The sequence below is a fragment of the Plectropomus leopardus genome, chromosome 22, assembly GCF_026936395.1.
Source record: "Plectropomus leopardus strain MGB_pleo_1.0 chromosome 22, ASM2693639v1, whole genome shotgun sequence".
NCBI lineage: Eukaryota > Metazoa > Chordata > Actinopteri > Perciformes > Serranidae > Plectropomus > Plectropomus leopardus.
The window spans coordinates 13,259,728-13,273,159 of NC_142197.1; the positions used below are offsets into that span (position 1 = coordinate 13,259,728).

At 42.2% G+C, this 13,432-nt stretch overlaps 1 protein-coding gene across 1 annotated transcript in view; it reads right to left on the minus strand.

The window, feature by feature from the left end:
- The window catches only part of LOC121961163 (uncharacterized), a 45,937-nt gene that overhangs the window by 4,634 nt on the left and 27,871 nt on the right, over window positions 1-13,432 (minus strand). Inside the window, 5 exon segments of the mRNA XM_042511042.2 lie at window positions 2-1,765; window positions 4,149-4,257; window positions 4,407-4,577; window positions 12,500-12,642; window positions 13,289-13,426. Coding sequence (XP_042366976.2) covers window positions 2-1,765; window positions 4,149-4,257; window positions 4,407-4,577; window positions 12,500-12,642; window positions 13,289-13,426 — 2,325 coding nt within the window.

Sequence of the window (13,432 nt, forward strand, 5' to 3'; positions counted from 1 at the left end):
CTGGGGGAGAGGGGAGGACAGACGGGGAAGGCTGAGGGGGAGGAGGAGGCGGAAGAGAAGGAGGAGGGGGAGGCGGCGAAGAGGAAGGAGGAGGAGGCGGGTGAGGGAAAGACTGGTATGGCGGTTGCAGCGGGTACGAGCCTGGCGGTTGGGAGAGGTAAGACTGAGGGGGGAGGAACGGGTGCGGGGAGAAGTGGGGATGCTGAGGCGGGAAGAAGGTGTTGGCGTGCGGGGCGAACTGATGGTGCGAGAGGTGAGGGGGGAGAGACTGGGCGCTGGTGAGGGGAGTGTTTGGTTGACGCGGGGCGGCGATGAGCGGAGGCTGGTAGTACGACTGAGACTGCGCGGTGATGTTCGGTTGGTGATGCAGATGACTCATGTGGACCGAATGTGGCGGCGCTTTCTGACTGAGGTAAGAGTTCAGAGGTTGCTGTGTGGGGAGAGGCGGACTGGGTAGCGGATTTGGGGGGAGGACTGGAGGTCTGTGAGGGAGATGGGAGTGTGGCAGGAGAGGGGAGAAAGATGGGGGAAGCATGTGAGGGAGGTGAGGAGGCGGCGGGAGATGCTGGGGTGCGTATTGCTGCATGTAAATTCCTTGCCTCGCAGCGTCCTGTGGCGGATGCATCTGTGGATCCGTCCTGGAGTCGGCACTGTGAGTCCATCTCTCTTGGAGTGTTTGTGTCCGTGAGTCTGTCGCCGTTTGAGCGTATGTCCGTGTGTCGGCTTGTGAGCTCGTAGAGGTTTGTAAATCCGCAGATGGTGACCTGTGTGGCGCTCTAACCTCTTGTGTCCGTGTGTCCGAGGGGACGTCTGGCTTCAGGCAAGGCGAGTCTTTGTCTTTTGGCCGGTCTGACGGAGAGGAGGAAGGCAGACGGGAAGTCGAAGAGACAGTGGAAGGAGGGAGAGAGAAGTCTGCAGCAGGCTTGGGAGGAGTACTAGTAGATGATGCAGTTGCTGACACGGAGGGGGACAGAGCAGGAGACGGAGAAAAGGTAGAGGACAGAGAGGGAGCAGCAGAAGAGGAGCGAACAGCTGAAGAAGTGGAAGACTTAGAGGCGGGTGATTTAGGAGCTGAAGAGGAGGAAGACTTCACTCTGCTGTCCGAATGATGGTGATGGTGGCGATGATGAAGGTGCTTTGATGCTTTGGGTTTTGTGTCCTGATGAGGAGGATGAGGGGCAGGAGAGAGAGGTGACGGTGATTTATTCTTGCAAAGAGGAGGCGCAGGAGGTTCTACTTTCACCTTAGCAGGAGGTGAATCCTGTTGTTTAGACTTCCCTCCTTCTTTGGCCCTCTCTTTCTCCACCTCTTTGTCTCTCGCACTGCTCGAGTCCACTGAGAGCGCGGGCTGAGACGAGAGAGGCGGATGATCCTGTTCCTCCTTTTTGACAGCCGGTAACGTCCTGTTTTCTACCACCACCTCCTCCTCCTCTTTTATCCTCTCCTTCACTCCTTTCTCACCCTTCTTTTCTCGCTTCTCCACTTTTTCCTCCTCTTTTTTCCTCTCCTTCTCCTTTAACTCAACCTCCTCCTCCTCTTCCTTCACCTCCGCCTCCTCCCCCTCCTCCTCCTCTCCCTCTCCACAGTGATATTGTCTTAAGCGGACGTGCCACGCCAGGCTGCAGACGGACGACACGGTCTTAAACTGGTGGACCACGTTGCGAGGGATGAAGTAGATGTCATTGTGGCACAGCCGGATGCGGGCGTAGTGGATGCCCTCGCGGCGCAGCTGATTCAGTTTGGCATCATCCACCCACTGCACGCACTGTGAAGAGAGAGGAGATGAAGAGGTACACTCCAAAATGAAACCTCCATCTTTTGACACCCTTTCACACTGCTTCTTCAAGGTGGGAATTTCATGCCATTTGTCGCCTCGCCATTCTGAATAAAAGGTAAAATTGCGGAACAGAGGGACCGAGTTGTCATGCCTTTCAGCCGACATCAGAGTTAGTAACAGCTCCGAATCAAAGTCTGTGTGAACAGGACAGCTGGCAGGAAGGGATCATGGGAAGCACAGGTAAAACGTTATTTGACGTATTTTGCGTGCGACCCACTGCCAGGAGACTTAAAAGGTAGCTGTTAACAGCTAGCTTAAAGGAGGAGAGTAGCGGCCATAAATGTCTGCAAACTGGGAAGAAAATGGGATTCAGGAGCTCTTTAACCTCCGAGCCGAGGACAAGATCAGCCGTTATACAACAAAGATAGGAAATGATTGTTATTCAAATGTGATGCCATTGTTATTGTTGAGCGATGTGGCATGTTATACGTCACACTAGAGAGCGATGGCACTGTTGTGTTAAACTTCACACCTGTCATGCCTCTTTTAATTCTGCAGTGCCGACATGCTGTCTAAAATCACACACCAGAACTGCATGATGTCGCCACTGTTTGGATGTGTCGTAAAAAGGTGGCGAAAAGAAGGAACTTCGTAGGGGAACTATGGTGCTAATCACTTTGTGGCTCAATATACATCTACATGCTTGGGACATATGAACCCTCTAGGACACTCAGGCCATCTGGGACCGGCCTACTGACCGTCCCAAGAGTTAGAATAAAACATGGTGACAGTTTTTTGTTATCATGCAGCACAAACCTGGAATAACCTCCCAGATTATGTTAGACAGGCCCTGACTATGACCACTTTCAAGTCAAAGCTTAAAACGTCCCTTTTTTACACTGCCTAATCCACTCACTAATGACTGCAAACATATTTTAAACTTCAAATTTGGATGTTGCTTCAAAGAAGCTACAAACTCGGACACACTGATGCTCTACACACATCTACAACCTGGCAGCACACCAGAGCTATTTAAGCCTGTCACAACTCTTTTTTAAACAATATGCTGTCCTAGAAAGAATTGCAATATTATTGTCATTTTGAGACATTTTTTGCCATTGATACAATGACAATGACTGACTTTTTGGCTCTTTGCCAGAGGTTGGTAAGCTAAAGACTATCCAAACTGTACCTGTTCTACTCTATCTGACTCATGAATCTAGGCAGGGGTCGAGCAAAGAGGAAGAACCGCCTCTTTCAAGTCTTATAATGATCTGTAAAACCCTGCTGTTTATTCTGGCGTATCTCGGCTAAAGCGTTAGTAACATTCTCATGTGAACAAACATGCATGCAAACACAACAGGCAGTATCAAGGTCAGCAAAATGATAAAGGTCATGCCCATACATTGCGAAATGAGTTGTTAACTTAAGTAAGGGACAGAAACGTGTTTTTGCAGAACATTATGATTTCACAGTGAAGTTGAGCTTTGACCTTCTGGATTTCATCAAAACGTTAATACTTCATTTATCCTATTAGATATTTGAGTGAAATTTTGTCACAAATGAATTCTTAAGTCACATATTTTGTAAACTTTGTCCATCAAATTCTAATCACTTCATCCTTAAGTACAAGAGGACATTTGTGCCAAATCTTATCGGAAGTCCACCAAAGAGTTTCTGAGATATTACGTTCACAAGAGTAGGATGGATGGGGCATCCCAAAATCATAATTTTGTTTATTTATTTAACCTTTATTTTACCATGGTTATTCCCTTTTAAAATCCAAACCTCTTTTGCATGGACATTGTTGCCAAGTCAGCAGCATTAAGAGTTTCACATAAAAGAGCAAAGCGAGTAGAAACATTAAAGCAAAAAGATAAATAAAATTTAAAAAAGAAACAGCAACAGACTTAAAACAGACAGCTTATTTACAGCAAAAATGGCTGCACTCAGTAACTGAACATGTGCATTCACATAGTCCTAAATTCTTCTGCTTTGAATACAATCTCTTGTAAAGTAAAACTGAAGCTAGATGAGGGAGCGAAAACTCTACAAGCACCTTCACCAAAGAGGCATTATAATAAATGACTAAACTGAAACTCATCATTTCTGGGCTCTAGATGAGCTCTCTAACTTTCTGCAGTTCAACTCTGCTCCACAAGGTAGCAGCATCCACATCAGATTCATTTAACATTACACCCTACCTCTTATAAAATAGTAAGGTTTATATATGAAACACAGATGAATAACTCAGATTAAGCTGGGACATAATAAAGACGACTCTTCTGTGAATCTCCTGTGTGAGTACTGCTTATTGTGTGTGTGTGTGTGTGTGTGTGTGTGTGTGTGTGTGTTTGTGTGATATAAAAACCTGAGACAGCGGAGGTTCGTGCAAGTCCAACTGCAGCCTCTGAACCACTTGAGGGAAATCGCCAGCATGGAAACACACGACGTCTTTGGTTACACGAGGAGGCTCTGAGCTGAAAACAAGGGAGGGAGGGGAGGACACAGTAAGAAGGATTACATGTCATTTCTTGTAAAGAGCAGGCTGTATAAATGCTGAGCGTGTGTTGCTTCTAAACAGCCACTGCTACCCAACAGTGTGATCACATGTTGCTTCCCCGCCTACCTTTCTCCGGCCCGTACAGCCTTCAGCACCCCCACGGCTGCTGTGGTTTGCCGTTCGAAGCCCTGTCCGATGTGATCAGCGTGGGCCCGAGTCCGATCCTCAAACAGCATCTCTCTGGGCTCGCTGGTCCTGGGCAGCGACTGCATCAGGTTCTTCACCTCATTGGTGGAGCTACGACAGGACAGAAATAAACACTGTACAGTGAACAATAGAAACCCACAGAAGAGTGTCCACACGGCTCTACAAAGAGATTTCTCCCCGTCTCTGCTTCCCTGCTGTCTGAATAAAGAAAAAAATGACTAAAGGTGAGTAGGCGGCTTTGTTTATCTCTTTGTTTCCTGTCGGCTGTGGCAAAATAAAAGCACCAGACAGGCTTTATCTATCATTGATGTAATCCAGATGCCACACGGTGACACCAGGGGAAAAGAGGATGTTAGAGAGGATGAAAACCTGCATTAGTGTGGACATAATAAAACATTCTTGTTGTGTATTCAGGCAGTGTTGGAGCAATCTTTGAAGGGCTTTAACTAACAGTTATTGACAATTATTATCAATTAATCTTTCTTCACTAAATTAATTTAGTTTGATCTTTAAAATGTCAGAAAATAGTAATAAATAAATAAATAAATAAATAAATAAATAAATTAAACAAAAAAGCTCATATTTTTCCAAGGTCGAAGTGATATCAAATGTCTTTATGCCATCCAAAAACACATTTAAAGTAGGCGCTAAGGAAAACAACAAACAAAAGCAGTAATGCATGAACTAATGTTAACACACCATAACTCCCTGAATTGCAATTAGTGTTAGTCTGGATATGCTGACAAACTGCCCTTACAAGAGCTGACCAACACACCAAAACCCAAAAAATGATTTTCTTTGTGACAACATAGAAGTCTATGAATTTTAAACTAAAACTTCTGTAACTAGTAGTACATATTTTTATATAGATGTATTTATAAGCTATATTTTTGACATTAAAAATAACTTGAAATTAATCATGATAGCTGCAAAATGATTTTTTTGTCATTCAACTAATCAATTAAGTGTTTCAACTCAACAGCTGACCCCAATTAGGTTCAACAAACCAGGGCTGAAATGATTTGCTTTTCATTTTCACTGGAAAAAATATAAATTATTTGATTGTGATATTTGTTGGGACCTGTACCGCAGAAGCACGTTCCCTTATGTTTGGAAAATGATTTAAAGGCCGGGGCATCTCTGTAGCACCACAATGCTTTGTTTATGATGATATGTTGTGACACCTTTTTCCTTTATCTAAAAAATGCAGCTCTTGGGATCTGGATATTGCACGTGGCAATATTTTGATAATATTTAGATTAATTGTGTAGCCATAATTTATTATGTACATATATAGAAATTTCACCAGAGATATAATTATTTATTGTTTCAAAAAAAAACTTTTCTTGCATGGTTAATATGGTATCTATCAAAACTCCTCAAACACAAAATACTGGTAACAGAAAAGGGAGAAACAACGGAAATCAGGGATATCCAATGCATGTCTTTGTGCATTTTAAATAATGGACAGTAAAAATGGAGCAGCGGTATTCAAATGTATCTACATATGAACACATTGAGAAGCTGAGGAGTAAAAACATAAAAAAAAACAAGCCGTGTTGCCAAACAATAGAAGTACTGCAGTCAGCTCACTACTGGATCAGTGACTCACACTGGAGCTGCAGTCAGAGTCAAACGAGAGTATAAACACACACTCAGAGAGTGTGTGAGAGATTCCTTCGAGAGTGTAACACAGACAGAACAGCAGCGAGACTACCCGCGCTGAACACTTAATTGTGCATTCATTCATTCAGAGATAAGAGGAGAGAGGCAGGAGCTGGTGGAAAAGGAAGAAAGAAGCGAAGGAAAAGTACAGAGAGTAGGGGGGAATAAAAACACACAGACACACACACACACACAGCTCAGTGTGTGTGTGAGCTGACTGCAGGCTGACAGTAATGCATGTAAAACCAGGAAAGCTGGTAAGTGAAACACTGAAAAGAAGCGAGTGTAAAGGGAGGAGTGCTGAACGTGCACATCTAGAGTGATATTTGCAGTCTCCCTCCTCTATATGTGAGGTCTTTTTGTTCTGGCACAATGGAAGTCAGAACTGCAAGTGGGCAGCTGTCTCTGCACCAAGTCATCAAGACAGATTCCTGTGCATGTATGGGCAGATGAAGTGGGAGGTAGATGAGAAAAGGCTACCGTGGGGAGATGAATGATTGGCAGGTAGAGAGAGGGAGAGGAGATGATGGAAGGAAACGGGGGATGAAGAAGGAGAGAGAGCAGTGGAGGGATGAGGAGAGTAAAGAGGGAACCACGTTCTCTGACGACAAACACTGTTAAAGTACATCTTAAAGCTGCAGCACACACTCCTGAAGTGCTTTTATCTCAAATTTACATTTCACACGCTGAGCTAATGCACCTGCAACTAATGATCATTTGCATTATTGATTTATCTGCCAACTACTTGCTCTGTTGATCAATATTTGTTTAGTCTTTACGATGTCAGAAAAAATTCCATTACTGATTCCCACATCCCAATGTGACAACTTTAAAGTGGAAATAGACTTTAACTTATCATTAAAAAGTTAATTTTAATTGCTAGATCTGCCCCTCAAAGTCTGAGACTGGAATCATTGTGTCATTTTTTTGCTCATCAGTGTGCTATGCATTGTACTTCTGGGGACATTTTGGTCCCACGATTTTGCTGCAGGGTGAGCGCTCTTGAGTTTCACACTGCTCTGAACAGGCGTTCCCAGACACGAGGCCTGGTGGAGGATTTGCACTGTAAGGCTCCGACATCATGTTTTCTTCTGCCTTCTGCTTAGTAAAAATGAATTCATAGCTCACAGCAACTTAATATGATACAGTCTCTGGCTTAAGCCAGCAATAAAATGTATGTTTCAGGTCTGTCCGTAGCTTGTTTAGCTTGCTTACTATATTACACGAATATCACTGTCATGCTGAATCTTATTCAAACTCTCAAACTTTATATGGAAAAAAAGAAATGGATAGGTGAATATTTGGACTGAAAAGCTTAATCTGATTCAGGGGACAGCACTATCGATTACATAGCATAATGGCTATAAAATAATTATACCATCACCATTTAGACTGGTTCCCCATAAGCCTCCCTTTCAACATAAAATTCTGTCTGGTTGATGAAAGTTTAATGTACGTTAAAAAGATGGTGTGTCAACAATTGCACAAACAAATCAGGAAGAGGATAGCAGTAATGGAAAACACTTTTTTCTAACAAGCGCTGCACTTGGTGGATTTCTTTTATTGGTAACTGCTATTGCAGCATCACGTTGATATGATGGTGCCATTGTAATCAGCAGTGAGTAATAATTTGGCCGCAATTTATTAATAACTATAATTTCGATCATATATTATGAGAACTTCTTGAATATTTTGCTTGTAAAAAGTGTTTCTTTCAGTCAGTTGAAGCCTCAGCACACATTAACGTGTGCACACGATCAGGATGGTGCCACGTCTGCCTCATTTGCAGCCACGAAAAACCCCATAGGAGAGGAAAAGTTGTCAGTTTCCACTTAAGAGATCCCCTCCAGACATTCTAAGACATAAAATACTCTGCTTTGAATAATAATTAGAGTCTGATAACTACCTCGTAAAAATGATCAAAACTCTCAGTGTATGTTCATTGCAGGCTTCAAGTTTCCGCATTACACAAATCGTATACTGAACTGAAAAAAGCATGCAAGTATGTTCACATCTTAAACTCAAGTCTTGCAATGCAAAACTCTGCATGTACATGATTCTGCACAATGAAAGTAGAATATCTTAGTGAAGTAACAAAAAGCACTAAACTTTTTTTTCCTTTTTATATTTTCTTTTTACTGGAGAGAGATTTAAATGTCTTTTCTGTCCAACCAACAATCCTAAAGATATTCAATTCAGTATTATATAAAATGGAGAAAAGCTGAAAAGCCTCACAATGCAGTAGTTTGAACGAATAAAAATGCGTTGAGTTTTTGTTTAAAAAAATGACTGCAACTACCGGTTACTTTCATTTTTGCTTGATGTTACGATTACTTCCTTGATTAAACTATTAGATGCTTAGTCTATAAAATGTCAGAAAATGTTCAAAAATGTCATTCAGTGCTGATGAAATGATGTCCTAAAATGTCTTGTTTGGTCAAAAACTGCAAGATATTAAGTTACTATCACAGAGTAAAGAAACCAGAAAATATTCATATTTAAGAAGCTGTACTCAGATCACTATTTTTTACTTTTTTACTAAAATTACTCAAACCAAATCAATAATTTATCAAATAAGTTAATTTAATAGCTGCCAATTAATCAACCAATCAATGCAGCTCTACTCAACTTATCAATAAATGATCAAAATAGCTGCTAATTATTTTTTTGTAGCTTGACTAATTGATTACTCATCAATTATTTAAACTCCACTTGAGACTGAGCAGACTGGGCTTTAACATCTTGCTGACAGCTGCCGATGGACTCACGTTTCCGTCCTTCCTCATGCAGTTTGTATCTAAACAGAAACAGCGCGCTCTGCATCAGGCCTCCGTCCTGTTTGCCAGGGCTGCTGCTGTTACTATGCAATTATTGTAAATCTCTGGAAGCACGGCACTCTTTCACTAAAAGCTGAAACATTTTGGTTTATTTTCATCGTCTGACCACTATAATCATCTGAATTCTCAGACTGAGAGTCTCAGTGCCGTCAGAAATGCACAGCAGCTAAACCTTTTCACTGAAACCAGCGAGAAAAAGAAGCAGTGCTGTGTGAGGAGACGCTCCCCATACACAAGCAGCCTTTCTTCCTTCAACACAGCGTACGGTCAAACTGCAAATAACACCACGTCATCTCTTGCTCTCTGCACTTCACAATATTTCTTTCAAACACACTGTTTTTATGTCTTTTTCTTTATACACACAGACAGACATAAACAAAAACACTTTCACTGCTGAGGCGTATTCAATATATGTGCTTTCTTTAAACACACTTTAAGAGTTCCTCAAAATAACGGCACAGAACAATAAATCAACTTAAAGCAGGAAAGAGCGGACAGATGGAGGAAAAAGGAAGCAGATCATAAGAGAAATAGAGAAAGACTGATATTTTTTAGGGCAAGGACAGAGAAATGTGGGAGGAGCGAAGGAAAGAGGAAAAGGAGAGATTGAGGACAGATCTGGGAGCCAGAAGGGGGGAAATTATTAGAAAAGTGCACCCTGGTTTGTAGATGTCATATGTAATCATATCTTATGGTGGTTTATAATGGAGTGATGGGATGAGACAGGACACAGAAGAAAGAAGAGAGGGGAAGTTAAACCACCTCTCTCTCTATCCATCCGTGTCTCTATAAAAACAGATTCCTTCAGCCCCAGCTGTTACACAAGTGTTTCTGACAGCACACACAAACACTCACACTGACGCACTTTCTTGGAAGCCGCCCCCCTCAAACACTGTGCGCCAACTGATGCATAACATGTATATGCAATAAAGTATATGTATTTACAGGCTGGATTCAGGTGTAGACACTAATGATAAGTGGCTATACTTATTATTTATTACTTCACTCAGTAACATCTGACTAAAATAAGCTTCTTGGATGAATTTATCGACAAAAACTGCAACTGATTATTTTTCTACCTCAATTTGCTGCAGCAAAGGTACCAGGTATCAAAATAACTCATGCATGTGCATGGTAGTTCAGGTAATTCTCAGCTCTACCTGCACCAGTGCATGTAACCGTTCAGAAATAAAGGATATATAGGGCTGCAAACTCTGAGGCACTGACCGTGGGACTAACAAAATTGACATTTTCACACGCTCTCAATCCACACATTCATTTTCTCACACAGTGAAAACATTCATAACTAATAACAGTGCGGCGTGGAAAAAGGATACTGAAAGCGCACCGACAGACGAGACAGAGTGGGAAAGCAGCAGTTAAACACAGAACTCACATGAACAGAGTTTCCATTAAAGGTTTTCTGAGAGGCGAAAAAGATTTTTGCTTAAAATGTTCCTGACTATGAACACATATAATGTGCAGTATTTTCACTGTTCATTACTGTGTAGGGAAAGTTAGCTCAAATGAAAGTGTGAAACATTATTGATTTACTTATTTTTAAACTCTTTAGATTTTAATGAATGTTTTCCATCAGAGGTTTGCTGAAATTTTACATTTCTTCTACTCAGGATAACCAAGACTATGGCCATGCAAAATTTATTTTAATTTACAGTTTTGAAGAAAATGGAGGAAAAGCTACCTCAATTTACATTATAATATATTATATCATAATTGAACTGTCATCATTTTTTTTAAAAAGTCCTTAATAGGTTTGTTGAAATTTTCAATGGAGTCCTTTTCAGAGCGAAAAATATTCGCTATCTCACTCCAAACTACACTGTTAGGTGCGATCCTGCTGCGGCATGGACGATAAAAGAGGACAGATACAGAAAATGGTGCCTTGAGAAAATGTTTTGGTGCAAGTACGAAAAATCTTAAACAGCCTATAAGTTAGTTAGACATAAAAATTGACCAATAGGGGTGTCCGGTGGATAAGTGGATAAAGCAGGCACCCCATGTATGTAGGCAGTGTCTTTTTGCGGCTGTGGGTTCGATTCCAGCCCTGGCCTTTTTCTGCATGTCATCACCTCTCTCTCTCCCCCTTTCATACTATCAATCTTCTGTCCTATCTAATAAAGGCAAAAATGCCAAAAAATAATCTTAAAAAAAAGAAGAAATCAAGCAATATTCATTACACATCAACATTGCTTATTATTAGTAATTCTGAGACAAGGGCATTTAAACTTAGCAATTATTTGACAACTTCGTCGACTCACTCTCTTAAAATGTCAATAACCAGCAGTCTAATCCCACTGTAACTGGACATTGTAACCACATGATACGTCAACAAGACGTTGGGAAAAAAAACAAGCATCTAAAGAAGTTTCAATATTTGCAAAGATAATCTCCAAAAGGTGAGTGGTAGAAATGCCAAAGAAAACTAGCATATCACAAATCTACAATGCACTTAACAAATCACCTGAAAACTGTAAGTAACAGCTTAGCCGTCTTGCAAACTACTGCATGTCACACAGTGGCTAATTGTCACGTTATTTTCGGTGCAGCTACTGAAAAATGTCGTGTCAAAAAGGTCAGACTCAAGTCCTCATATCTCATTACCCCCGCTTCGATGCCCAAAGACGCACATTTGAGACTGCCATTGTATTTTGTGGCCTGGTTAATGATCTAAAACAGCAGCAAATCGCTCACAATTTAGAAGCTGGAAGCGGTAAACAGTTGGTATTTTTTGCTTGAAATATGACCTAACCTCATTAACAAAATGATTTTTCTGTCAACCCATTAAGTGTCTCAGCTTTTAAACCAGAAATTATATATTTTTTTAAATCTTAAAATTATTATTGATTGATGTCACTACCAGTCAACAGAGACGAGAGACAGAACTGCTGCACGGGAGGAATGTGTGCAGTGTGTGTCGTCCCGTGCTTGGCTGGCTGCCATGTGAAGTAGCGTCTGATGTCGACTCTATTAACATAACGATGATCTCATCTGAGTGGTGAGCCACATACCGCCACTCACATCACACACACAGACACAGACAGACAAACACACATACACACGTTCTCTCTAATGGCCTCGCTCGCAGAAATCCCGTGTCTCTGTGTGTGTGTGAGACAGAGCTTATGTGCGAGCAACAATGACACTGTGACAGACACAAACAGAGAGGGTGTAATTGCCTCATCCGGCGCTGCTCGGCTATAACAAAGCTTCGTGCTGCTGCCGCGGCTGCTGCTTCAAATGTGTGAGTGTGTTTTGTTACTGTTTTTTTTCTATAATCAGTCCTCGTGGGCTGTGCGGAGAGTACAGAGGCAAGCTGGCTCAATAAGGTACACACACACCAGAGACTTGTACCCAGTGCAAACACTGACAGAGACTAAAATCCCCGCTAATTCGGTCTCATTGAAGTGCTTAAGGAGGATCCAAAATATTGGCTGGCTTCATTTGTGTGTGTCTATTTGCCTAATGTGCAGTAAACAGTAGTGTACTTACCGTTTTCTTTTAAAAGGGGACTTTGGTATATCAGCTACAGGTATCATCTGTTCTCCTGGTCTGACCCACATTATAGGACCGTCGTCACTCTCTGTGGGATCCATCAGCCTCAGACTGGAGAGCGTTCCCCACGGGAGCGTCCGCTGCAGCCAAACAGAGAAAGGGGGAGAAATAATCAAAGCAGTGTGTTAGTACATCCCTCACTTTTTCAGTTAACCAATTCAGCTGTTTTATTTATTCCCCGAAAAGAAATCTCATGCGCAGAAATTGCACCCCCTGGCAAAACTTGTCACTGGCACCCAAGATGCTTCAGAGGGTGCTGAATCAGAGCCAAAGCCCTCGACGGATAGAGAACTGCCAGAGGATGTGCGTCTTTTGATATTCAGCATAGGACGCCACTCCTCCACACGCTGCATGCTGGAGATTTGAAGTGTCGACACAGAATGGCAAACAGAAAAAAAAGCTTGTCACTCCTGCATTTCAGGGACGGCGGTAAACACAGTATTTTTGGTGGTCTGTTCCTGCACACACAGGCATTTAAAAGAGAACCTGCTTCCCCTGAAACTGAAAGCTGGAAGCTGCATCAAATCACTCTGACACACCGACTTAACGTCTCTTCTTTGCCAGCCACCATGGAGAATATTAGGTGTGTTGTTGTGTCAAGTAATATTTCTCCATCTGTTCAGTTTGTGGCATTTCCAAATGCATCTACTGTGTTCATACCTCTGTCACTCTCCCATTGTCTCTCCATCCATCCATTCTATCGCCGTTCACCCTGTCCTCACTCACCTTCAGGAAGGGCGACTCCTCCAGCATGCCGAGGAATTCTGGGAAGTAATCCCCGACCTCCTCGTCCACGGCACCCACCAGGCTGATCTGTCTCATTGCTCCGGCTCTGTAAGTACCATTACTGTACGTTTTCTTCACCTGCAG